At 38.1% G+C, this 27,462-nt stretch overlaps 2 protein-coding genes across 8 annotated transcripts in view; one reads left to right on the top strand and one right to left on the bottom strand.

The window, feature by feature from the left end:
* Window positions 1-15,743, bottom strand: part of khdrbs2 (KH domain containing, RNA binding, signal transduction associated 2) — a 68,032-nt gene extending 52,289 nt beyond the window's left edge. For 4 of the 7 annotated variants that reach the window (XM_067522833.1, XM_067522817.1, XM_067522809.1 and 1 more), the window contains exons 1-2: window positions 15,049-15,739; window positions 4,938-5,065 (exon numbers count right to left, since the gene is read on the bottom strand). In XM_067522833.1, the coding sequence (XP_067378934.1) occupies window positions 4,938-5,065; window positions 15,049-15,142 (222 nt within the window). In that variant the 5' untranslated portion in view covers window positions 15,143-15,739. Of the gene's footprint in view, window positions 1-4,937; window positions 5,066-15,048 lie in introns of all 7 variants that reach the window. The other 3 variants (XM_067522790.1, XM_067522782.1, XM_067522826.1) reach the window with 2 other exon arrangements.
* Window positions 15,744-18,975: 3,232 nt separating this feature from the next.
* Window positions 18,976-27,311, top strand: si:dkey-103j14.5 (isoaspartyl peptidase/L-asparaginase). The gene is made up of 8 exons (XM_067522877.1): window positions 18,976-19,089; window positions 20,290-20,481; window positions 22,285-22,427; window positions 22,606-22,769; window positions 23,052-23,170; window positions 23,385-23,495; window positions 23,897-24,101; window positions 25,780-27,311. Exons 2-8 carry the CDS (start codon window positions 20,295-20,297, stop codon window positions 25,934-25,936), a joined length of 1,086 nt encoding a protein of 361 aa, XP_067378978.1. The 5' UTR covers window positions 18,976-19,089; window positions 20,290-20,294; the 3' UTR covers window positions 25,937-27,311.
* Window positions 27,312-27,462: the final 151 nt, after the last annotated feature.

The raw sequence follows: 27,462 nt of genomic DNA on the forward strand, positions 1-27,462 counted from the left end.
CACACAGCTGGGAAGAGTCTGTAACAAGGTGCATCGCTTCAGGTTTTATCCAAATTGATCTGTGGTGGAGCAGCTGCAGCTTTACTGAGTCAAATTCATGCATTTTACATGTACATCTTCTGTACAGTTTGCTCAATATTATTCATGGACTGATATGCAGTGGTGTAAAGTAACTAAGTAAAAGTGCTGCACTTGAGTATTTTGTCTAATTCACTAGTTTGAGGAAAACGTATTTTGCAAAAACGTCACTTTATCAGCTCTTCAGCTTTCAGCTGGCAAAGCTACTTTTTGCTTTCAGCTCAAATTTAGTATTTAGCAAGAAGTGTCTTTTTTAATTATTATAGAATTAGGGGAAGAAAATTATTATTATTATTATTATTTTTCCTTTCGGCTTATCCCGTGAGATCAGATTCTCCACAGCGAATCATTGGCCGTATGCTGATTTGAGTTTTTACACCGGATGCCCTTCCTGATGCAACCCTCGCCAACTTCTACCGGGCTTGGACCGGCACTGCTCAGCTATGGATAGGAATGTGCTGTTAGTGGTTCAGTGTCTTGACCAGAGACATATAGTTGGGAGCGGGGATCAAACCACTGACCCTGTGGTCCATGGACAACTGCCTTACCAACTGAGCTACAGCTACTAGGGAAGGAAAATTTGATTTACCAAATTCTTAATTCTTGTAATTAGTCTTACAGTATAGCTTTAGTCGAGTCTCTGAGCCTGCACAATCCCATGACATTTTAAAATGTCTTTAGTGACAATGGCCTATATGTATGTCTCACGGTGTGCCATCATTGGTATTGTTTGTTTCACTGGTAGATGTCATTCTGAGTGCAATGCATTCAAATCGGATGCCATGCAAAAACCTCTGGCACTAATTAAATTACTTTGCATTAAGGATGACAACTGCAAGCTCAAATAACCACTGTCACACTGCTGAAAAGTGAAAAAAAAAAAAACATACTTACTACCTGCCTCTGAAGTTATAACCCCATTAAATGGGGTCAATTTGTCACTGCTGATATTGGCTACACATTCACAAACAGTCCTCTTAGCTAGAAGCCACCCTACATCTTTAAAGTCTTTGTTTTTGCTGGCAATGGGGTTTCAGCTCCACACTTATCTGTCACAAAGAGAGATTAGTATTTTTCTTTAGGTGTTGTGTACACTAAGTGCAACATGCAAATGGGCTGAAAAACGGACATTCATTTTTTTCAGAACAAATCAATTACTCCTAAACACCATGTGTAAATGTAAATGTAGCTCATTACTGCGTCAAGTAACTTTAAAAACATTACTTGCATAATTGCAAGTTATATTAATTTGTTGGTATTGAAAGTAATATTTTTACATACAGCACTGCGTTTCTCCCATAACTCAATATTCGGCCCCATTCTGAAACATCCTTTTGAAGTTGTGCAACAGCAGGTTGATTCCCTCCTCATTCTTATGAAACAACTGTGTTATTCTGTTTACGTCTCCAGTGGACACCATTATTGCATTGAGTGCAGCAATATACATAATTTATTAGTCTGTGTTCCCATTGGCTGGGGGTGAACATGCAGGTCACACCTCCAGCCAATCAGCGTAGGTGGTCATGAATAATGCAGATGTTATTTTCCTCTGAAATAACCTGCCGGAGCACAGGGTGGAATTAGGTTGTTTGTAAAAATGGATTTAGAGAAATCTAATGGGTGAATAAAATGTCACACTTATGTTCATATTCTACTTTCAAATCAACGGCATTCGGCTTGTCCCCTCAGGTGTCACCACAACGGAACATGTTCCGCACGTTGATTTGGGATGTGTTTTTATGCCGGATGCACTTCCTGCCGCAACCCTCCCATTTTTATCCGGGCTTGTGACCGGCACCAGGGTCGCCCTTGGTGATTGGGTGGGGTCACCTGGTGCGTTGGGATTCAAGCCCGCTACTTTCTGCATCCCAGCCCTATGCTCTACCACTAAGTCACCGTGCCCCCTGTTCATAATGTACTTTGTATTTGTAAAAATGTAAATGTAAAAAGCCATAATACCAGCTCATAGCTTTAATGTTATTTAAGGAACCTTTCAGTGGGACAGCAGGGTCAGATCAAGTCCATTTTGTTGTTTGCTTCTGCTAAAAATGTTTTAGCAATTGTTCTGAATATGTGGATTTACACTGTGTTTCAAAGAATTTAAATAAAGGTTTAATACGCAACTATTATTTTTATGTGACAAGACCTTGTTTAGACATGGATTTGTGTCATTTTAATATCAAATACTCTACATGTTGAAAAAAATCTGTTTTGAACCTGTGATGTATTTATAGGATGCACTGCTATAATCATCTTCTCAATTTCTGCATTTTGTTTTTGTCACCAACTTCACTGCGTGTGCTTTTGATCAAAGACCTGTTTCATGTGGCTAATTACCATTAACGGAAAGTGCAGTGTTACCAAGATGTTTAGGATAGTGACACTGCAGGCTTGAGGGGTGCTGACTCTGCAAATAAGTCACAGAAGCTGGTGTTGGACAACTGCTCCGTCCCTCTGGACTGCACTGTTGTGCTTACCTTGCAAAGCTGGCACTATTACATTCATTACACCAAACCAGGAGTTTGGGCCTGTGTACTGCACCGGTGGATTTTAGTTTATGATCACAAGTATGCTGTTTCATAGTACATTTTTATATCTCCCTGGTTCTCAGGTTTGTTTGACTCCAAGCTCCACTGGGTTTCCACTAAACGTCTAATTAGGAGCTGACTAACACCTGGGGCACCAAGGCAGGTAGAATACAACACTAATAGCCAAATATTGCTGCATAATGATTTCATTTTATCTCTAATCTGCAATCTCCAAGAAGAAAATTTGAAGAGAATTTTGAGATTAAGAGACAACAACAAGTTTAACCACAGAGTATATTTTGACCATGTAATTTATACAGTATATTTAATACAGTATTGGGATGCCTGTTTAGAATTAGGTTAAATGTGTCCACTTAATGTAGCTCCTTCTCTTAGTAAAAAGGTAATTCCGAATTTTTTTTGGCTGAGGTCAGTTTAAGTTAAAGTGATGTTTTTCTATTCTTTCTCTGTTTGAGTGTTGTGGGCCGTCTTACTGCTTGGTCCCTGACACGAAGAAACTGGCTCCATTGGCATTTTTTATAGATTTGAAATCAGCTTAATAGAGTGAGAAGTTCCCACAGCTTAATTGCTTCCCTAACACTGATCCCGAGTAGGAAACAGCAAATTGATTTCTGTGGAGTGTCCGGAGGGGCCTACTGGACAAAAGTACACCACCTCTGCTCTTAAGGTGTGGTTAAATTTGCCTCTATCTGCTCTGACATTCTCTCTTCTCTAGTCTTTTCTAAATAAAACAGACAGAGTGACCAAAATACTTTTAAAACACACGTATAAAGTAGCTTTGAGATCAGTGTGGCTGGACTCAACCTGAAGAGTGGATGTGACAGTGTTTTGTTGAGGGTCTCTTCCCAAAAACTCCCTGACTGAGCGCTCACACTGGCAGAGGCAACAAGAGAAAAAGTAAGAAGAAGTGACTCATTTCAAATCATTGCTTGAAGAAAAAAGTGTCAGCGAATGTGAGAGAACTGTTGAGCGTATAGAGCCTGTGTTTGAGGTTTAAAGAATATGTGCTGATGCTAAGAGCAACGTTTTTGCGAACTGACAGAGAAGTAGTGTGAGAGAAGAAGAGGGCACTGGATTTATTTCATGGCAGCTGCTTTCTAGGTTGTACCATTGTCCTATAATAAGATTTGCTACTAAGAAAGTTTATTAGTAAAATTTCCATGTGAACAATTTAGTTTTCTAGGACCTTAATAAGTTACTAATGAATCCAAATAACCCTGCATCATCACAAAGTACAGTATCCCTTTTTAATCCTGTCTTATCATGTGATGAAAAGTAGTTGATTGGTGGCAAGTGTCAGTTAAAAAAACTAGCTTCATGAATTATTTCAAAAGTAGGAAGGTATACTTTCAGACAAGATTTTAAAGGGTTTCATCTTAGAGATTAATCTTTCAGCAGTGCAATTTACAAATTAATTTCCATATTACTGTAATTTATGTTACATTTAAATTAAACTGATCAAATACTATTTCCAAATACAGCACTGGAAATGTATAATGGCTCGGGACCGGACCCAAGGTTGTTCTTGGTGGCTGGGTGGGGCCACACCTGGTGGGCTGGGATTTAAACCTGCTACCTTCTGCATCCAAACCCAATGCTCTACCACTGAGCCACCAGGCCCCCAATCAGTCTGTACAATATAAGATTATTTTCTGTTGCAATCTATTTACCTACACCGAAGACATTATTCTTGGCTGCCCGATTCATGGATGTGTGAATACAAAGTCAGTGGAGCAACTTTCCTTGATCACAGTTCCAGTAACGTCTCTTGGTTCTCCACAAGCAGCTGTGTGTTGTTCCTTTGCTGCTTGATGGAGCAGCCTCATTAGGCTACATTTCAAACTTTGCCAGTACTGACATTGCATAACTCAGGATATCGCGTACTGTGTCACTCAGTGATTTATGGTCATTGTTCTTCACTGTACCCTTGGGTGCTTCAGTGCACTAAAAACTTTGCTTTTTGATGACTACATCAAAATAAACAGATGCCGCCTGATGACTTTTTGTTAGCCTGTTTCGGTGGGATTTTCTGAGCCAAAAGTTTTTCTTGCAAAAGGTGGAGCGGGTGAACCTAGAGTGCCCAGACTCAATACAGGTACTGCATACTGAGTGACAACTAAAATGAATGAAACAATATCACACACACATAAAAGTAGCCCTTCTCCTCTTGTAGCTTATCTGAGAACAACTCAAATTACTGACCACTATCGTACAACAGAAAATAGAATTTACCATCTTAAAAACTTAATATATAATAATATAATAAAAATATGGTTTACTAGAATGAGCCGTGGCTCTTGAGACTCTTACCTTTGGATACTGTTGGACTGGAATGAGAACTCTTTCAGAGAGCTTGATATTTTTATTGCTGATGATATCTAGGTATTTCTTCAGGCCTCCATCTTTTCTCACTTCATCACCTTCATACTTTTCAATCTCTGCAAATTGATAAAAAAAAAACATAAGAAAATAATGTGTTAGTTATGTAACTGAAAACGCATCAGTCAGCATTTTCAAGCGTACTCAGGAGCCAAGTGCAGCATGACAAACAAACAGTGTAATGCTAGGCTGGGGACACATTGGGAGGAATTATTTAACTATGCATTGCATCACATAGTGAATATTTTGCAGATTATTTTGAGCCTCAGCTGTAAATGTGCTCACATTGCAAACCTAATGATTTGCGATTATCCTGCCAGCTCCTCGTACATCCTTTACATCAGGCTCTGTAATCTCATGATCCAGTAATTCCAATAAAAATAACAACAGAGGCAAACAGTAACACTCAGCTCTCTGTGCCTCACTTCACTGCAATCTGAGCTCTGGGCTGTCACCAGTTCCTGATCCCCACATAGCACTAGACCTAAACAGATGTCAATATATATACGGGTTAAGATTAGCTCTGTGATTGTTCATATTAACATCATATTAACAGATCAAGGTTTTCTCTTGTCCAAATCGGTCCAATAGTCCTCTTGTGTGTCCCTTGTCTTATTACACTAAGATGAGAGGTTAGAGGTGGATTTTACTTTCTGGTTTCTACACACTCTGCATGATGGCATTTGCACCATTTGAGCTGAAATGCAATACAATTAAGAAATTAAGCTGTTGTTCACCTAGTGGGCATTCTCCAGGGCTGATAATTAATACTGGAATTACAGTTATCAGTCGGGCCACACACTTGCTGAACATTGAAAAATATTCTCGAACACGACCACTCCTGTGCTGTTACAATAAAACTCGAGTGTTCATTCAGACAGGAGCACTCCTTCACCTTTATCTGAGCTGTCAACAGTCTCTTTGACAAATTGTTACTTTGGCAACATTTATTCATCCCTGAACAACAGCATTGTTTAAAATTGAATTAATGCACTTCTCTGTTGTTGTCTTTGTTCAGCAAGGAAGCAAGTTGATGTCCTCACAAGTGATGGAAGTGACAGTTATAAGTACATGAGGAAATTGTTCTAAATATGTTACAGCAAAGTGTCCTTCTGAGACTTTTTCTTGATGTGACCTTCTGAACATCCATAACTCCATCTTAATGATGCGTCTGTTCCAGGCAGTCCCCAATTTCACTCATTACAGTTTCTAATGACCAGTGGTTTCAGTTTTACACCATGAATCAAGGCTGTGCGTTTGATATTGCTATAGTCTGTGAAAGCACAAAGGGCAAACTCCAACAGTATGAAATGCACCGATTTCATCCAGCATGACACAATCTCTTTGATTGTGTCTGATTGTCTGAGGAAGATCATTTAAATTGGAACATGCTGTCTCCCCCTTTTTGCAGTTTGTCTCTAAGACAATTCTCAGAAGAGCTGCAAAACTTTCTCAAAATTATAGGCCATCAAAATGGGAGAGTGCAAATGAATTCGAGGTTATTAAGTGTGCAGCAGTCAGTGCGAGATGGGAAATCTTCCAGGTAACAGAGATATTTAAAAAGAAATAAGTTCCATACGTTTCAGGACATTCAGGAATTATTTAGGCCTGTTTCAACAGTACACAAAACTTATGTTCAAATGTCCTCCTGGTTAGGCTGTGATGGAACAACTGCATCATTTCAACCCAGTGAACTGTGTGAACTGGTAACGCTAACACCCACCATTGTTGCTTGATGTTAGACACCTCTTGATAAAATCACAAACCAATTGAAGACCCGCTCCAACCTTTTATTTCCATCAACAGAGTAGATTTACTTCTGCTTATGTGACACTTCACACAAGACAAGTGACCCAGGAGTTTACAGAATGTGCCTTTTAAAAATAACATTTATTCGGTTTGCCTAAGGACACATGCTTTGAACTACTGTAGCTGTGATTTATAGTATGTACAGTAGACAATGAACCGCAGGAACTAGCTGAAAATCTACATACAGTAGTTAAACAGTACATAAATAGTAAGTCTGTCAGTCAGTCACCACTTTGGTCTAGATTGAAATATCTAACAACGATAAAGGACTTAAATTTAAAGTCATTCTAATTCAAACCCTCACCATAACCCTGCCATATCAGACCAGATCGAGGACACAGACAAGCAGTGTTTAGTCATATTTCTAAATTTGTGCTGTAGACTTTTGTTTAAATTATCTGTTTTGGGTTATTCTTCACACTGAAGTGTTTCACTTTAACATGGCCATAGAGTTCATATCATCCGAGTAGAGTAATGTTTTATAGCCCATAAAGATGATTATGCTCTGGACCAGTCCATAACGGGGAATGCTTTTATTCCGGTCTGTAACCTGCCACTGAACTCACAAGAAGACTGTGTGTGAGAGAAAGGGAATGTGAGTAGGAGGCAGAGAAAAGGAGTAAAATTTTAAAAGTTCATACTGGTATCATTGTTGTCAAATATGTGGCAGGGAATGACAGGAGCCTAAAGATCAGAGACGTGAGAATGTGCTTTGAAGGTCACTGGTTTCAGTCCTCACAGAGGATGAAAAAAATCTCACTGCGGGGAACTGAATGAGTAAAACACTCAGCGACTATTCTAGCGCTCTTGATCCCCTCTGTTGCGCTGTCCAAACTGCTTCAGTGGAGCAGCCAAGAATGGAAAAAAAAAAAAAAGTGGTTTAACTGGGCAGCTACCGGATAAATGTGTGCAACTGTATGAGTTTGGAGACAAGGTTTTGCTGAAAAAGAGAAAATTTGCTCAGTCTGTCGTGGCTTAAGGTTAAATACATCAGCTTTGGTCAGTATGCACCAACACAGAGCATAACTCAGTTCCTCTGTGCCCCTACTACATGGTGATAAATATAAACCAAACTGTATTACTATTATTATTATTATTATCCATCCATCCACTATCTGTTCACCGCTTATCATATGTGGGTCGCGGGAGACCTGAAGCCTATTCCACTTGTCATGGGGTGAGAGGCAGGGTACACCCTGGACAGATCGCCAATCTATCTCCACAGAGATAGATTATTTATTGTTTATTTATCTCCACAGAGATAGATTGGCCACAGAGGCACGTACACAGACAGACAACCATTCAGACTCACACCTTCAGGCAATTTTAGATTCACCACTTAACCTAACATGCATGTTTTTGGACTGTCGGAGAACATGAAAACTCCCCACAGAAAACCCACGCAGAAGCGGCAACCTTCTAGCTGGGAGGCGCCACCACTATGCTGCCCCATTATTATTATTGTTATTATTATTATTACTATTATTATTATTATTGTGTGTCAGACAAAATATTTGGTAGCACCTGGTTGTCCTCAGTAAACTACAAAGTAGTACTGGAAAACATGAAGGTGCCAAACAGAATATTCTTGAGAAGCAGATCATGCTCAATCTTGAATTCCAGAAATCTATATAAAGCATGCCAACAAGTGCGAAATATTTTTATTAGTGTTTATTTTTCGAGCTGAGTGTAAATGTAGCATTTATGCAGTTTAGCAACATAAGCAAAAGGGGGCTGTGAGCTGAACCACAGTTGTAGATATTAGGTTTTCTTCTTGGCTGTTCATCCTCACGTCAGAGCTTTATTGGATTTCAGATATTGTTCAACATACAGTCCACTAAAGCATGCAGTTTGGTTCACAGCCGAATGGGAGCGGTTTGTTTGATGTTGGTGAGATTGTCTCTTGCTACTCTGGTGGGGGGTTGATATTGTTTTTTTTTCCTGGCGTTTCAACAGACAAACATGAATACAGAGTTAAATGCACATATTAAAATACAGCCATACAGTGATTAAATGATTCATCATAATGAATCCAATTAAAAATAATATCTTTGAACACTGGTTTGATGAATCTCTGCTCTGCCGCACAGTCATGCCACACAGCGAATTGATGAGATAAAACAGGGCATGAAGATGAACATCATCACACCCAACAGAGCACACTCAGCAAATGTCCTGGAATCTGACGTGTGCTTGGTGTACACAAATAATACTCACAGTAAGCGTCCCCACTTTGTTTTACCTTCTTACTTAATTCTGCAAAACTCTTAAATGTTGTAAAGTCTGGATAACCTGCAAACTTAAGGACAAGCACTGAAGAAAAAAAAAACTACAGGGACTAAATTGCTATTATAATTTGAATGATTCAAATTTTGTTAATTATAAAAGTTTTCTTTTAAGCTTTCACTTAAATAGCTAAAATCAGTAACGGGTTTGTTGCTGACGGGTGTTGATCCACTCAACGCTGAATTGAGTGATTATTACTTTAATATACATTTAATTTCACTGCAGGCAGTGATACCAACTACAGTGGGACATCAGAAAACAAAGGCTTTGTTGCGTGTTGCCATTAGCCTGTAGACAGCTAAATCATTCTCGGATTTTTTTCAACCCACTGAACAGTATATCTCCAATAATGACTTCACACTGGGAGCAAAAAATGAATGAGTCTAATTACTCTCCAATAACCGATTGCTTGTTCATATAAAACACAGAAAGCGCTGGTAATGGCACTCCACTTGGCAGTGGACCTGGCAGAGAGAATGGACTACGAGACGTGCAATTAGATTTGGCCTTTTTCAATCCACACTCATGAATCTGAATACATAGGGTTGGAAATATGTGCTTCTGAAGCCAAAAGCTGTTTATGTGTTTTTAACAGAGCTGTGCTAACACAAATTGCATTTAGTCAGTGACACAGTGATAAAGTATTAACTCTTCACTCTTATTATAACGCCATCTTCAAATTCTCTCAAGTGAAAAAGTAATTGCTATTCATACAAATGACGTGTTGAAAAACAGGGAATTTATGCACATTTTAATTTTCCAATGGTGTTTCAATAATCATCTATTTAATGCAAAACCCCTAACTTTACCTTTAGTAGAAAATATAGTCCCTCATTAATAAGTTACATAAAAGAGTATAGTATTTTGTACATATACGTTCTATACTTTATTATATATAATATCATGTGTGAAGGGAATGCATATAAACAGTGTGATGTTATTATACTCTTATTACTGAGTAAGTTGTATTATACGTCCCATGTGTAACATAAAGTCTCTGTGCAGTGTCTGAGGACACATGACACATGTTATACATAGTTAGTTAGACGGCTATTTAGACTTATTCTTGCTGTTGTATTACAATATATGACTGTACCTGCGCGCGGGTGGAGTTTACATTGTCACAAGTTTGACTTGAGCTCTGGTCAAGAGGGACATTACGTAAAGGAAAACATTAGTTTGTAGATGTTGTTTTGCCGAACACTTGGTGCTTTCTCTTTGAATCTGCTAAGAAAAAGGCAACGTGGCACATAACAGAGGATTCTTCCTCCCAAGTCCTGTTGACATTAGTTGCTATTTGTTTCACTGATGTGAATGACATACGGCATAACTGTACTTTGTAACTTTACATCTTTTAATTATATTTCATTTGTGTTAATGATCCATGGGATTTATGGTGTTGTTATGGTTTTGGTTAGGCAGCGCAGTGGTGGAGGGGGTCAACTCTGCTACCTCACAGCTAGAAGGTCTCTGGTTGGCTGTGGCCTTTCTGTGTGGCGTTTGCATTTTCTCCCTGTGCTTGTGTGGGTTTACTCCAGGTACCAAAGACATGCATGTTAGGTTAATTGGTGACCCTAAAATACCCGAAGGTGTGAATGTGAATGGTTGTCTGTCTGCGTATGTCTTGCTGTGTTGGCCCTGACAGGTGACCTGTCCAGGGAGCACCTCGCCTGTCACCCAATGACAGCTGAGATAAGCTCCGGCTCCCCGCGACCCTGAACAGGATAAGCGCATACTGATAATGAATGCATGGATGGTGTTGTTCAGTCAAATTAACATATTAATTTCTTACAAATGAAATTTAGTGAAAGCTACGATAGATAGATTAGATCGATTACTACATGAAGTTTTGATGCTGTAAAGCATTGTCTAAACCCTGCTCCACTGACAGTCAGTTGATATGTGGCTTTTATAGCTGAATTAAAAATGATTACATACGGTCTACTGCATTGCACATGAAATGTGAAAGGAGAGGTTTCTCAAAAACATTCAGTCCTTGTTAAAGCCATATTTCACTTTGCCAGTTTTTGTGCTTGCCCCCATTTTTTATTTAGAACTTTCCTGTCACATATGAACATTCATGAGGCACAACAATATAATCTGAAATCTAATACCTATTGTCTAAGTGCTGCGGCTTTGGCTCGTCCACTCATTTCTGTTGCTTGAAATGCTTGTGACCTTGGAATTTAATCTTATTCGACCCATGAACTCATTGTAAGTCACTGTTGATAAGAGTGTCTGCTAAATGCCGAAACTGTAATGCAATGTGTCGCTTTCCTGAGATGAAATTTTTGTGTCCTTTCGAAGGGTCATACCACATGTTGTGATGTTTATCTGTTGCTTCGCGCTGGGTTACGGCTGGACGCTGTGCAGACCATCTCATAAAGGATACACTGAAAAGACGGGCAACAATTTATAAACAAGAGAGGTTGACTAAGTAAAAAGTTACAGAGAGAAGTGCACTCTGTGACTCAATCTAATTAGCTGTGGAAATTTAATATGGTTTCTGATTAAGTTGTCAACTTTTATGCATTAGTACCTGTGCAGAAAAGCCTGTGCTCCTCTGGTATGTATTTGTACAATAACTGTATTCTGCACAGGTCTGCACCGTATGTGTTTTAGCAATTAAGGAGTACAGATCAAGACTTATAACAGTCACCCATAAAGTTTACTATCGCAGTTTCTAATTACTGCTGTCTTTTATCGCATGACTTAAACTAATGCTGTTGCAGTGCACTGCACAGGTTCATGCATTGTTTAATTTTAATTATGACTCATTCCCCAAAATATGGCAGGAGCTTGTTTTCTCCAGACCTTTTCTTTAGCATTTTCATTAGCCTTGAGTACATGTCCATAAATTTACTTGAGCAGTAGCTAACTGCTGGTTACTTCAGGTCTTTTTGTCCCTGGTGTGTAAAGATAAACCCCCCTAGAAAATGAGAACATAAACATGATCAGAACAAAACTCTGAGATAATGTGGATGAAAGGGTTTTTTTGAGCGCAAGCCATGTGGTGTTTCACATCAAACAGAGACACAAGAAGCACTCTAGTAAACAGATGAAATTATTTTCTTACATTTTGCTCCACTATGTTTTACTTGATGAGTCACGCTGTTTGCGCTCTTTCATATCCATATGGCCGTCAGAATTCAGAAGTTGTTTCTAAAGTTACAACGCCTGGCAGCACATATGTGGACACAAAAGATATTGTATATTAAAATTGTATATATTCCAATAAATTATATTCTGTTCAGTGTAGAACTTAAAATGTGGATAATGCTCTTTTACCCTGTCCACAAAACCTATACAGTCACACGCTCTATAGCTCTTCTAATCAACCACTATTCCTCTCCCTGTCCATCAGCTGTCTCGATGCCTCGGTGTCTGCTTTCCTTTTCACCTTATTAGGAATCCCTTTGGTTTCCGTGGCAAGACCGGGCTGGCGTCATGTAGGCCAGGCTTGCAAGGAAAACCACTGGGATCTATTAAAGGCTTCTTCTTTTTGTCTCTAACTTTAACCCACATTTAAACAATCATTCTATTTTTTAGTCTTATAATAATTGCCTTTTATGTGGCAGTTGGAACAATCATTAAGCTCATGCTACATGACTGACTTTAGGTTCAAAAGGAAGCAGTTTTTTTGGTGAAAGTGGTAACATATGGTTGGCTACTAATATACAAGTTAAAAGTTGAATTAGGTTGTATTTATTGTATAGTATACACACAGTGAGGCAAATATTTGTTACTGTTTGAGAATTACATTCACTTTCAAAGCAAACAAGTAGCTCACACTCCAAGTCTGAAAGCAAATTATTCCACCCCCTGGAAGAGCTTTGTCCCCCAACAGCTCAAAGAAAGACAAATGAGGCAACATCATTTAAAGACATGACTAATTCATTTCATAAATGTGGAGCCGTTAACTAAGACCAGGGTAAATCCTTATTATGCTGTTTATTGTGCATGATGTAAATAATGCAGGATTACATGCTTTGCTATTCAGTGATAAATAGCTGTGAATCTGTGAATCTGTAAATGCAGTTTATCTTGCTGTCCTCTGATATGGATGAGTCTGCATTATCCATGAGCATAGACTGACGGAAGTGATAGCAGCTGAGGAAAGTGGTTCAAATTATGAACGTTATTTCACATGCTGCCCACAGTTGATTATGTTGAGCGTTTTTAGTTGGCGTTGAATTGTAGCAGATTAGCATGTTGCATGGTTTGGAATATTATTAAAAAACTGCAATTAAAGAGGACATATACAGTATCTGTTAGTAATTTGCAATAACTGCTTTTACTCCAAAAATCCAAAAGTAAATAAAAAAAGAGCCAGTAAGTGATTACATGCAGTACACAACAGCAACACGCTAATTGCTGTTCACTGCGGCAGATATGATAAAGACATCGCTTTTTGTTTGTCCTGGCTATGTGACTCAGCCTTGAGTAAATCTGGCAACGTTTACTGCGTGACAGATGATCCCATCTGTATCACAGTAAGCGACAAGAGCAGGACTGTCAGGTGCCTCATCAACACATTCCAGCAGGAACGCTCAAGGGGCAAAAGCATCAGAGCACCAACATCCTGTCCAATCAGAGGAAATTAGCCAAACACCAAGTTTGACTTCACGTCTTTTGACATTATATTTACATCTAGGCATTGGCACACACTCTTTGTCCAAAGCAACTTACAAGTGAAACACACACCACACGAGTGACTTGAGATTAGTGTCTTGCCCAAGAACGCTTTAACATGTGGAGCCTAAGAGCCAGGGATCAAACAGCTACCTTTGATTACAAAATGACCTCATTGCTACTGAGTGGCAGCTGCCCCCAAACACTGCAAAAACTGTGTCTAAAAATTGTTTTGTGCAGAAGCTGGAGGAGTAAGGAGAAAGACATTATGTTGATCATTACTGGAATAAGAGATTTATTTTCACCCAAATGTTATTACACTGAAACCTTTAACGTTTTTTTAGAGTAGCAGTTCCACCTAACACGCAGTTATGGCTACGGCATAAGAGAGGAGACAGCCTGCAGAAATGAGAAATGTAAAAGTTAGATCTTTACAGCCTCTTTAGAGCTGAGCTGAATTCTTGTGTTTCTTGTGCTTTTCAGTGACACATTCTCAGTGCGTGAATGATACCAAGGCTTCCTGCAGTCAGAGAACTACTACGTTTTGGAGATTCTTTGCCAAATTAGAAGCTATGACTCATAAATATTAGACTAATACGTACATATACATACTACCTACCCTACAATGTTTTATGTAGAATTCAGATATCAGACTAATGACATTTGGTCAGTGTGCTGAGTTTTTAATGAAAAAACATTCGCAAGGAGGTTGTGGAGTTTGCAAAAACACCTTTCTGACAATTTGCAGCTCGTTTTGCTCTGATAAAAACATCGTAATAGTACAAGAATTTGGTATGAATTTAGTGTTTACTAAAAATCCTGATCGTACTCTGCAAGAACCCTGAATATATGTAAGGATTAGGTTCTATAGTTTAAATCCAGTGAATCATACAGGAAGGGCAATTAGTCCTTTCACCTTTTGAAGACATGGGAGAATTGCTCTGTGAACATTTTCATTTTTCTGAGTATTATGTGCCCTTGCTTGACCTTGCAGGGCAGTGGGTTGGAATAAGAAGTGATGACTCTCTCACTTAACACACTTTACTTCCCGTGCTCAACGCATTCCTTCACTTTATGGTGGACAACCTGAGAAAAGTTCAGCACTGGAGCCAAAAGCAGCGTCTACATGCGCATTGAATTCATTCCCATCGAGCAAGCGTTAAGAGCCAAGGGCAGTGTGTTAACTTAGGCTCACTTTAGGTCACTACACCTCCCTAAAATGCAATGCAATGCTGTTTCTAGTTGCAGGACGCATGGTGAATGCAACTGATAAGTCTACAGCGGCCACAGTAGATTACAAAAACACCTGACTTACCTTCTGCGAGCAAGCGCACCGCGTGCACAAATGAGGGGTCCAAGCTGTTTTTCTCGGCCACCAGTTCAGGTAGGTACTTATTATCTGGATGCATTATTACCCTGTTCAGGTGCAGGTGAGGCGACAGGAGTGCAGAGCGTCGGATTGCAACTGTGAACCTTCCCGCTCCTGGTTTTCGGTAGCTTCAGTCTCCCAGTCCTTCTAAGCACCAGTAGCAAAACCAAGAAAGTCGTCCCAGGTCTTCGAGAGGTTGGACTGGAAGGTGAGTTGAGATTCAGAGGTGTGAGCCCATCTCTGCCACCGTTGCCTGCTGCCTCTCCTCGGCACCCCGCCAGACTCTCAGACTCACTGGGTCTGCAGATCGCGAAGCTCCCCGCCCCTCAGCAACATTATTGGCCGTATTCTGGGACTGGCGCTGCTGGAAAACAAAGACCATCCCCGCTGAGCGCATACCAATTGGACAATGTGCTGGGAGGGAACTAATAAAAAAGTTGAGGTTGCACCAGGTCGGGGCTGACATTGGTCCCTGGAATAATCTCACTCCAAAATGGTAGACTCAGCTGGAAAGTTTTTGGCCGCTTATGTGGCAAATACTCCTTCATGAAAAAGAATAAAAACGCTAAAATACGTTTGAGAGTAGCCCTGTTGCTGAATGTCAATAAAACGACCCTATTGTGTGACTTCAGTATACTGAAACACCAAAAGACTGACTGGTAAACAACAGGAGGACAAACAATGACGTACTTTGTTTTTCGATCAGTGTCTATGTCGCTGTCCATGGTGCTGAACACTGGCTGAAATACTGAGATTACTTTGGATGTTGGCATATGTGGACAAGAGTCATTTCTAAAGCTGTAATTTTTCATTAGTCGATAGGTGTCATAAATGACCACGGCTCGTAGCTTCTAAATACCACAAAGTAATGTACAATGTACAATCCTCCCCTCACAGCCTCACCCCTCTCACCTACACAACATTTATACTGGTGGTCTTACTAATGTCATGGAGGACAAGGGTCAGCGTGGCCACTCTGAGCAGTCTACACAGCCCATACACAGCAAAATGTGACGCACTGTGTGTGTGTAAGCACACCCCCTAAACAAACAAACAAACAAACCCAAAATCTGAAATACAAGTACTACTTTATGTCTTTTACTCCACTTAGAAATATAACGTTTTTAAACATTACTGATTATGGTAATTATGACAAATCATGTACATTAATTAATCATAGTTGGTAAAGATGGATTTTAACCACTTTGTTTGCCGACAGGAGATTAATATTTTTTGTTTTCTCGCTCACTGACTTAAAAACTGACAGTACATAGCAATTTGCTGAAGTATGTTCTTTCAAAAGTGACATATTTACTCTATACGGCACATAACCGGAGGTTTTGCAGCTAAAAATGTGAAGTGAATTAAATGGCACTACCTAAAGATGTTTAAATGTCAAGTGCATGATTTATAGGTCCTTACCAACCAATGTCAGCACTGTCAGCAATGTAAGCATGAATGTTTGTATCCCTCTCATGTCTCCCCTCTTTGGTGTTGAGAAGAATCTTAAGTCATCTGCAGCACAGCAGGCAGGCAGTTTTACCTACTTACAAATTTGTTTCGAGCAGAAAAGGCTGTTGAATGACCAATTCAAGCTCTACTTGACCTTTAGATTTGTTTCTGAATGCACTGATCAGAATCATAAAGACTGTGAAGGGGCACTGGTGTCAAGTGAATGAGAGTCTTATCGGTATTACTTCAATATAACCCCTATGTGTTGCTGAGGCATATATGCATTCATCTGAATATTTGAAAAGTCTTGTAACAGCACAGTGATGAGACACAACATTTATTTGTAGAATGTCCAATGGTCCATAAAGCTGCACTTTAAGGGCTGATCATATTAATGGCAAATCATAATTAAGTTAATAATCTGGTTTTAGGGCCCACGATACCTTCATGCCTTTGTCTCCATTGCAATTAAAGACACTATTTTATTAACTCGCTTTCTTTATCAATAAAGAATAATTCAATAATTCATATGACTTGATATTACAGCTCTTGTTAATTGATAAACTGGCTCAATTCTGAAATGCCAAACTGGCCTAGAAGGAGACATTGTTGATCTGAAATTTGCACTTACAATTTTTTAAATCAAAGATTAATCTTTCTGCGAAAAAAAGAAAACAAGTAGCTTTATGTTTTTTAAGCTTGACTGCACAAAACAAGTGACCAGAGCCATGTGGACCATACTCTCTATAGATTTCATGCTTACTGGATCTTCACTGATTTAGTTTCATTTAATGAAATACTTTTGTGCCAGGATTATCATAACCCTGCTACCTTTACAGAGGTTACTAATGGTAATTATGATTTTGGTTGTTAATATATATTGTTTGATTAAACCGTTGAGATGATTTTAAATAATGCAACCAGACTCAAATTAAAAGAAAGAAAAAAATATATATAGTAGTTTTAAACTGAAGACTTTTTTTGGATTTTTTTAATAATGTTTAGGATTATTATGATAATGTGTAACACTTAAATTTGAACCCAGGCCCTCTCTATATTAACACTGTGTCTGTGACAGTTTGAAGAGGATTTTATGGATTCTTACAGCTCTCTAGTGGCCAGTGTGCAACGTTACACAATTTACTACTTGTTACTGTCAGTAACAATCACTTACTTAATTCTAAAATCCAATGTGTCCATAAAATCGATTTAAATCATAACTAAACCCAAGTATTTTCTCCAGCCTTCCACTGGTGGGTTTATATTTACCATCCATCCATCCATTCATTCATCCATCCATTATCTCTAACTGCTCATCCTATTCAGGGTCATGGGGGGCCAGAGCCTGTCCCAGCTGTCACCCAACACAGAGAGACACACACAGACAGACAACCACTGACACTTTCATTCACACCTACGGGCAATTTAGAGTCACCAATAAACCTGACCTGCATGTGTTTCAACTCTGGGAGGAGACCGGAGGATATGAACCAGGGACTATTTATAAACACTTTACATATTTAATATTTTGGAATAAAAAAATCACTTTAAACTATGAGCATTTTCTTTGCTTTGCCTTTTGCTTTACTTATTTTTTATATTTAGTATTTCATTGTCATTATATACTTAAATTTTATAATTTTAGTACATTTTATGTTTTATTGAGGACGATTAATCACATTGTGTTGCTTTGTATTTTCTGGTCAATTAGGAAAATATGAGGGGTGGTGGCATCTTTTTTGCATTCATTTTAGTACAATGAAGGGATCAGTACTGCATGTCTTTGCATATTGGAGTCCTCCCTTATGTGTGTGCTAAAGTTTATATCTTCATATAACTGTGAATAAGTATTACTACGTTTGCTCTGTTAACATGTTATTTATTAATTAAGTCGTGTTTGCTTTCAGATCAATGAATAACAAAATCAGGAATCATTTGCTATGGGACAAAAATAAAATCAATCTTCTGTACCTCGGTATATAAAGGCTTACTGAATAATTGTGTCTTTCTGCCCATTGTGACTGTCCATCTGTCTGCCCTGCGCTTTGTCAAGCTGTGAAACTTTTTATCGCAAGCTGTTAACTTCATCTAAAAAACTTTGTAAATACATAAATACATTTATGGTTAAACTGCGATCTTTACACCACATGCAAGAAAAACAACCACTAAATCAAGTTGGGCTGCAAACGTCTAAGGAAAGGTAGTAAATTATAGTTTAGGCTTTGTTTTTTGTTTTATGTAATCAGAGTTCCATATAAACTGCAATGACATATAGTGTATGAGAAAGTATCCTGTCTTATTCAGTGTACTGGTCTTTTTTCAGGCTTTCCTCTCTTTAACCTTACTTGCTATGGTCAAGAAGGATTTTATTTTGAAAGGCTTTGCCGGAAAATAAATATCTCATTATATCACACTTGACACATTGTGCAGTGGACCGGGCACTGAGAACCTTTTTTCCGAAACGTTCAAGTCCCATATAACCTCGTGACTATAGCGGAGGCTGAGACTCCGGACGAAGTCTAAAAACCAGTAAAGGTAAGAAAAATCGAAATTGGTCAGTTTCGTTGCAGACAGTTCGGAATAAATCAGGGAAATAAACGTCGTGCTAAACTTACACGTGTCTTGCAGTTTTGCATCAGCACAAGAAAAAATATGAACCATATGAAGGCTGAAGAAACGCACAACACACACACACACACCCACACATAACCCAGAGGGCCAGTAAAAGTTGGAGTAGGTCAATTATTATAATTCAGTGGTTAATGTAGGGAAAGGGCATCTATTGTAATCTCAACTGATGATGCACACAACATATAACATAAGTTTACATTGTACTTAGCTGCTGGTTAGTCAGGAACAGCAGGAATTTGGTAACAGGCAAACTCGGTTTTTCTGGAAATCAAGTGGAAAGGAGAGAAAAATAATTGGTAAGGATGATCAAAACAATTAACTCCACAATTAAAAGAAAAAAAAAAGAAGTGACAACAGAAAACACAATACCGCAACAGGTTACACGCCAATAAAAATTAAATGCATACACTTAAAATATTGTTTCATAGACATTGTAACTGTTCTGCTGCTGACATACAGTATTGCTGAATTCTTGCCTGTAAATGACTAATCATGTTTCAAAGTTCAGATTTTGGTTCAAACCAGTGGTTAAAACATTACGTCCTAAAGTGGTGAAGAGGTCGGAATTGGTCCAGATCAGGGGTCACCAACCTTTTTGAAACTGAGAGCTACTTCTTGGGTACCGATTAATGTGAAGGGCCACCAGTTTAATACACACTTTTGAAATAACAAATTTGCTCAATTTACCGTTAATTATATGTTATTATTAATAATTAATTAAATTAATGATATTCATCTATGTGAAGACACGGATCATGTTAATGATTTCTCACAATAACTATCAAATGTGATTTAAAAAAGAATAGCAACATAAAAATTAGATGCAGCTCACTGGTAAGTGGTGCTATGGTGAGCTTTTCTGAGTACCTGAAATTACTTTCTTATTTTTTTGCAAGTAGTACAATTATAATCAATCACGATGATAAAAAGTTGTGTCTGATGTTGTAGTAATTCTCCAACTACTTTTCCATCAAATGGAATCCTACAAAATAAGTGTACAGAATTGATTATTGGTCCCACATGTGTACAGTAGATATTTGGAAACCAACATTTTATCAGTGTTACCTATAAGGAAACTCCATAAACTACTTTGTCTACTTGCAGGAAAGATGTCAGCAGTCATAGTTGTGCACGGTGGGGCATGGAACATACCGGACAAACTGGCCAAAGCTTCTGTTGATGGAGTTAAGGCTGCAGCATGCGACGGGTTTTCTGTGCTAAAGAGAGGAGGAAATGCACTGGACGCTGTTGAGGCAGCTGTGAGGGCTATGGAAGCTAACAGTGTGTTTAATGCAGGTATACAGAAATCTGTTATACATATAATATATTTTGTGACACATTTAGACATTAGCATGACTCCATTAAGAAAAAGGTCTTTTGGTCAATTTTGTGTAAAAGCTGCGCATACGAGTGGAATTATATTATACACTATTTCCACTACTCTCACACATTAACATTATTTCACTAAGAAAAAAGGTCATTTGGTCCATTATCACACTAAATACACCTATTTAAATCTCTGTTTTAAAAGGACTAATTGATATTAGTTCCAACGATAATTAGGGAACCTCTGATGCTTTGCAGCTATTTTGTCAACGTTGTATAACTAGAGAGTTTTTTGTTTTGTTTCATCTGAGCACCGTGGTTCATGCAGTTCTTCAGTATTCTGTGTGCTGCTGTGCATGTTCCCTCATGCTCTGGTTTAAATGACATGTCTGAACTGAAGAAACATCTGATAATGCAAATGTTTTTTCTAATTGTTTTTATTAATACTATTAGTAATTATTAAGTATTGGTTGGCATGTTAGTATTCATTTCATAATTAACAAACTTTGTCTACATGATTCTATTAGATTTTATAATTTTACGTATTTAGTTTTTTTGAGGGAGTTGTTGTTTTTTTTATTTGACGAGTCTGCAGATGAGGCAATGCCCTATATTTGGGCATTGAATATGTGGGATCTTCAATCACGAAGAGCTATTTCTGATGATAACATTTAATCTAGTTTAGGCCAGATTTTCCCTGCTTCAATATTATCAGTTTAAAAAAGTTTAATCACTAATCATCATCCTTTTCATCAAGTCAGTGAGCTTTGTCTGTAGTGCACTGTCTCCATCTGCTGGTGGGGATCCCAACATCCATTTGATATCAGACAGGTCAGCAGTTGATGTCAGCAGTTATTGTGATTATTGTGCTCGTTTTGTAATCCATCATGCATCAATCTAATCTGCAGTGTAGATTATTTCAAAAAAAAAAAAGTCCTCTGGTCTCATACAGTATATTTGCTGTACTAAACATAATAATGTTATAATAATATTTCCACACATACATTTTGGGATATTCTGCTAGATGTAACCACAAGAATAATTTATCTGTGGATACTTGATACATCAGTATATATAAATAATAATAATAATAATAATAATAATAATAATAATAAATCAGCATAGATCATTGTAATGTGTATCTTGGCAAATAAAATATAGTTTCTATTAGAGTGAACACATTTTATGATCAGGTTCAGCCGACTTTATTTGTACCCATAAGTAGATTTGGTTCACAGTGAAGAGAGTATAAAGATTTATCTATCTACAGACAATTCACGGACGAGACTTAAAGAAAAAGAAAAAAAATTAATGCATAATCATTCTTCTGTATCGTCTGTGCAACAATAGGTGCTGGAAAAAAAGTTTTTATACAGTTTTGCTTTGCACTTGGGGACTGGAGACCTCCGTCCTCATTGTGTATACCTGTACAATCTAATAAAACCCAATACAGCAGCTCTGCAATTAATTCTATCTTTTTAATTTTTTAATTTCTCAGTTTTTGAGCTGAAGCTGTCAGAAAGGTGATAATTCTGATTCTGGTGATAATGTGTTTTTTATTTAGGTCGTAGTGGGGGGTGGAGATTTACTGTTGGCTCTAATGTTTTGGCCACCTAATTTAGAATGCATGAATGGCAGTGTGCTCACTGTGGACACTATGTTCTTCAGCTGCTTTTTGTACTGCTTTGTCACCACCCTGTGGACATGCAACGATGTAGCAGGCAACAACTGCATTGTTTAAATTAGTGACTGTCTCATTTGATTACTGTACAGGGCATGGAGCAACACTAAATACTGATGGAGAATCTGAGCTAGATGCCATCATCATGGATGGAAGGACACTTGAGAGTGGCGCTGTGTCTTGTGTAAAGAACATTGCCAATCCTGTGTCACTGGCACGGGCAGTAATGGAAAAGGTGTTTGTTTTAAAGACTTTCACGTCATTAACAGAAACAGTAGGAGATCACAGAGAGGTCTCATTTGAATTTAATACGTGCTTCTAATGGGAAACCTATGTGTGAAGTGAACTGTAGTATGATGTACATTTTCTTTTCTTTAATTATCCTACATGTTTGCCGCCGTGAAAAATCTCAGACTGACAACATGATGTTAACAGGAAGAGGTGCCAACCTGTTTGCAGAGAGCCTCGGTGTGGGCACAGTTCCTACTGATTCACTGGTGACTGAGTATGAGAGAAAAGAATGGGAAAAACACAAGAATTATGTTACTGGAGTAACGGAAGAGTTCAGTTTGCAGTGGTAGGTATCTGCCATATGTGGCATTATTTTGATCCCTTCTCATTGTCTATACACAGCAACTCTGTAACTGGAATTGCTTTATGCGACAAAATCCTGCAAGCTGCTTTTAAATTATTTAAATTAACTAGCATTAGATGTGTGCTCTACTGTACAACATCACATTTTCCCCTGCCTTTACTTTTAAAGGTTTATGAGTGTTTGTTTGCAGTATGGAGACTTCCGACTGTATACACACAGCTGTAATTTTTCTTGTGTATCATGCCAAATGTTTCCTCATTGTAGGGCCTGTGATACCGTTGGGGCAGTTGCTGTGGACTATGCTGGTAATGTCGCATGTGCAACATCAACTGGAGGGATCAGAAATAAAATGGCTGGCAGAGTAGGAGACTCTCCGATCATTGGTATGACTTATGTACTCAGACTTTCTCAAATAGCTATTTATGATCAAATGTAAAATCACAGTTATTCTCTCTGCTTTGTTTTTGCTTTTTGACTATTCATTTTTAATAAGTTTAACTTCTGATAGCATTTCATAATACCACTAGGTGAAATTGAGCAGCCTTATTTTTATATTTAGTTTGTGTGTGAGTGTGTGTGTTTTTTTTCACACCTAAGGCTCTGGAGGATATGCAGATAACTTTCTTGGTGCAGTGTCTTGTACCGGTCATGGAGAGTCTATTCTTAAAGTCACATTGGCCAGACTCATCCTTTTACACATGGAACAAGGTATATCACACATTTAGCTTCTCTACACTAAGACAAACCACACGTCAGACTTTACCAGATCCTGATGTAATTTAATGTCACATGTTCTGTTTATTAGATAACCATTAAGAAAATCAACAAATAAGATTGTCTAAACACTATTAAATGATAGAATTCGTTTTGTATTAAAGCTTGTGTTTTCCCTGGCAAGGCACGATAATGAAACTACTGTCTAACTCTTTAGGCTGAGTAGATAATGTTGGACTGAAACAGTGTAATGTAGTCTCAGCTATTTACCCTCAAAGTTCCAAGTTTCGTTTAAATTGAGCTTTTTAAAACATTGTGGCTTTGGTTTTCAGGTTTTAAGAATGGTTTATTTGAATTTGGTAGCAATTCATTTTTATTTTTTCTTCCCCGCACAGGTAAATCAGTCACAGATGCTTCAGAGTTGTCTTTACAGTACATGGGAGCCCGTGTACAGGGTGCAGGTGGTGCTATTGTGGTTTCGCCATCAAGACAATGGGCAACCACATTTACCACAGCGCGAATGGCTTGGGCAGCTGTGGAAAATGACATTCTGTGGTATGGACTAGATCCAAAAGAAAGATTAAAAGAGCAGTTATGCCAGTAAGTTTTAACATTATTTAGTCACTTTACTTAATCATTGTATTTCAACTGTTCCCAACTAATTAGCTTTGAGTTTGTAGTCCATACATTTAACTAGCTATTATCATCACCTGAATTGTGCATTGCATCTTTGAATACAGTACAGGATTTAATTAAAGTTTCTTTTAGACAGCTAGATATTTTTCCACCTTTTTTACTGCAGATGAAAAATTGCACTGGTGGGTGAGGATGTCTGTTAAAGTATGTATTACAGGATGCATGATCAGAAAGTGAACAATATACCGTAATTACACTGAATAATCAAGTAATTATAAGTAGTTTTGTCTACATGTTATTCTTACATTTAATTGGCCACCATTTTATATCAGTATTCATAGTCTCTGTATGTAGTTCATCCTTACTGCAATGTACTTACGGTTGTATTTAAATACATTCTTTAATTCTTCTTTAATTATCTGTTTTTAATTTTGGCTCTCAGGCTGTTTTCAGTGCTGCCAATTGTGCTATAAGCAGTGAACTAGTGGGTAGAAGACCAGTTGTTATCCAGAGAGTTTGTCCTCTTTTAGTAATTATTTCTTTGATTGGCACACGCTAGTCAAACATAAAATGAGCTTTTAAAGCAGAAAAGCTCTTAGCAGATGAATATCGTGTCGGTGAAAAGTCTCAGACGTTCTAATATTCCCAAGGGTTGGTCAGACAAATCTGCATGGTTTTCAGTGCTCACTGAGCACTTGTAGTATGCTGTTGTTGTTAACATGACAATGGCCTTATTCATGAGCCTCCACTTCATTTGGCCAGAACTATTGTCAGCCTGGCTTCACCCTTTGAAACACTGGTTGTTCAACCAGAGACACTGATTCAGAATTACAAATAGTATGATCATTTTCTCTAAATGGTTTTACACTAAAGTAAGATTGAATTCCTGTTATTTAAAAAAAAGGGTTTTACAATGCAATAATGAAACAATTTTATATCCTGTCCTGAGGTGTTATTGCATTCACTTAAGTTACTTTATGGCTCCTTTTTAATGCCCCGGTAAAACATATTTAATTCGCATTCAGCAAGTACAAACGTTCCTTCATCATCGGAAGAAAAAAAAAGATTAAGGAGTAACCTCGATCATCTATCCCCCTTCTTTTTTCTTGATCCTATTGTTTTTTTGCTGCTCAAGACTCCCCTTGGAGATCTACCGACTTCCAATTTAAAGTGCAACCCCAATTTAATAGAACTGGTCAAGCATTAAGTTGACATTAATCAAAAGCTGCAATCTGTATTTCAGATGTAGAAAATACCACCTCAGTTTAAAAAAAGTTGGGACAATGTGTATAGCCCAAATAAAAACAGAATACAGTGATTTGCAAATCTCATCAACCCATATTTGATTCACAAAAGAACATAAACAACATATCAGTTGTTGAAACTGAGAGATTTTACCATTTCATGGAAAATATTAGCTCATTTTAAATTTGATGGCAGCAACATGTCTCAAAAAAATTGGAAGTAAGCATCTAACACATCTGGAAAGGCACCATCGATGCTGAAAAGTACATAGAGGTTTTAGAGCAACATATGATCTCATCCAGACGACGTCTCTTTCAGGGTAGGTTTTGCATATTTCAGCAAGACAATGCTAAACCACATACTGCATCCATCACAACATCATCTCCTGTCTTTGCAGGAGAAGACTCCGGGTGCCGAACTGGCCTGCCTGCAGTCCAGACCTTTCAGCAATAGAAAACATTTGGTGCATCATAAAACGAATAATCTGGCAACAAAGGCTAAGGACTGTTGAGCAGCTAGGATCCTGCATCAGACAAGAAACATTCCTGTCCTAAAACTCCAGCAACTGGTCTCCCCACTTCCCAGAGGTTTACAGACAGCTGTTAAAAGAAGAGGGGGTGCTACACAATGATCACACCCTGTTGTGAATGAACATCACCCTTTTCCAACTTTTTTGACTGCCATCACATTTAATAAGAGCTAATATTTTCTATGAAATGGTAAAATGTCTCAGTTTTAACATCTAATATGTTGTTTATTTTCTATTGTGAATAACATATGGGTTAATGAGATTTGGAAATCATTGTATTTTATTTTAATTTAGGTTCTACACATCATTCAAACTTTTTTGAATTAGGGTTGTAATTTTGCTTTCCAAATTGAAGGAGGCAAATATTACATTTTTTTCATAAATGAACAAACTTGAGGAAACTGTTTTCATTAGCAGTCTAATGCTGATAAACTGTACTGTACAGTTGTTGTTTCAATCCCCGGCTCCTCCGGTCACATGTCGAAGTGTCCTTGAGCAAGACACTGAACCCCAACTTAGTTGCTCCCGGTGAGAGTTGGCCAGCTGCATAGCAGCTCCCCCATGGGTGTATGAGTGTGTGTGTAATTGTGAGTGTGAATGGGTGAATAAGAAGCAGTGTAAAGTGCTTTGAGCGCCAATAGGTAGAAAAGCGCTATATAAGTGCAGACCATTTACCATTTACTGAGAAATTTGGTGAATTTAAATTTATAGTTTTAACCTGTCCTGTACTAAGCTGTCCTGTAGCATTAGCATGCCTGGTTATGAAATATTTTCAGAAATTAATTACAAAGCACATATTAAACAACACAAAATTGCTTTTCCATCCACTGCAATTTGCCTATAGAACCAATTTTCATATTTTCTATAAAAATTGGACACAGTCATAGTCAGCCTGCTAAACAATGATGTAAGGTCCTAGGGTCATGTAGTGGGCCAATTTTTAAAATGCTGCCATGAAACCTTTCCTACGTTGAAAATATCCTAAACCAAGTATTAATTTTAGGTATAATATACTGGCTTTGGTCACCATTGTAATAAATGGCCACATTGCGTAGAGTCTTTCAAATGTTTGAGCACCTTCGTTGTCAACAAACTGATTAGAGTTTATGAATATACGCCCAAAAAATATTGGTACCAATAAAGCAGCCTGTCTGACCTCCATGGAAGCTTCCAGCCCCTGAAGGCCTGCTCTGCGTTCCATGTTTTGTCTCCTGGCTCTCTCTTTAGCCACTAGACAGGACCAACAGATACATTCTTTTCTACCCTCTGCTACTGTGACTTTAGTGAATTATGATAGGATCAATTCCAACTGTGTTTTTATGGCTGTATGTTGGATGCTGTCTTTTATTGTCTGCCTATTTGTGTTACTCTAGTACTACAAAACAAGATCCTTTTGGGAATAATAATGTTGTTTTTCAGTCTTGTCCTTTTTCTGTAGATCTGCTGAACATGTTTGTTTTTCTCTTTATACCTGTTAATTAATCTAAAGTATTCCAAGTATTATAAGTACAAACACTGGAAAGTGTGTTTTGTTTGTAATACGCTATCAGC

This window comes from Channa argus, chromosome 1 (genome assembly GCF_033026475.1).
Source record: "Channa argus isolate prfri chromosome 1, Channa argus male v1.0, whole genome shotgun sequence".
In the NCBI taxonomy this organism is placed as follows: Eukaryota; Metazoa; Chordata; class Actinopteri; order Anabantiformes; family Channidae; genus Channa; species Channa argus.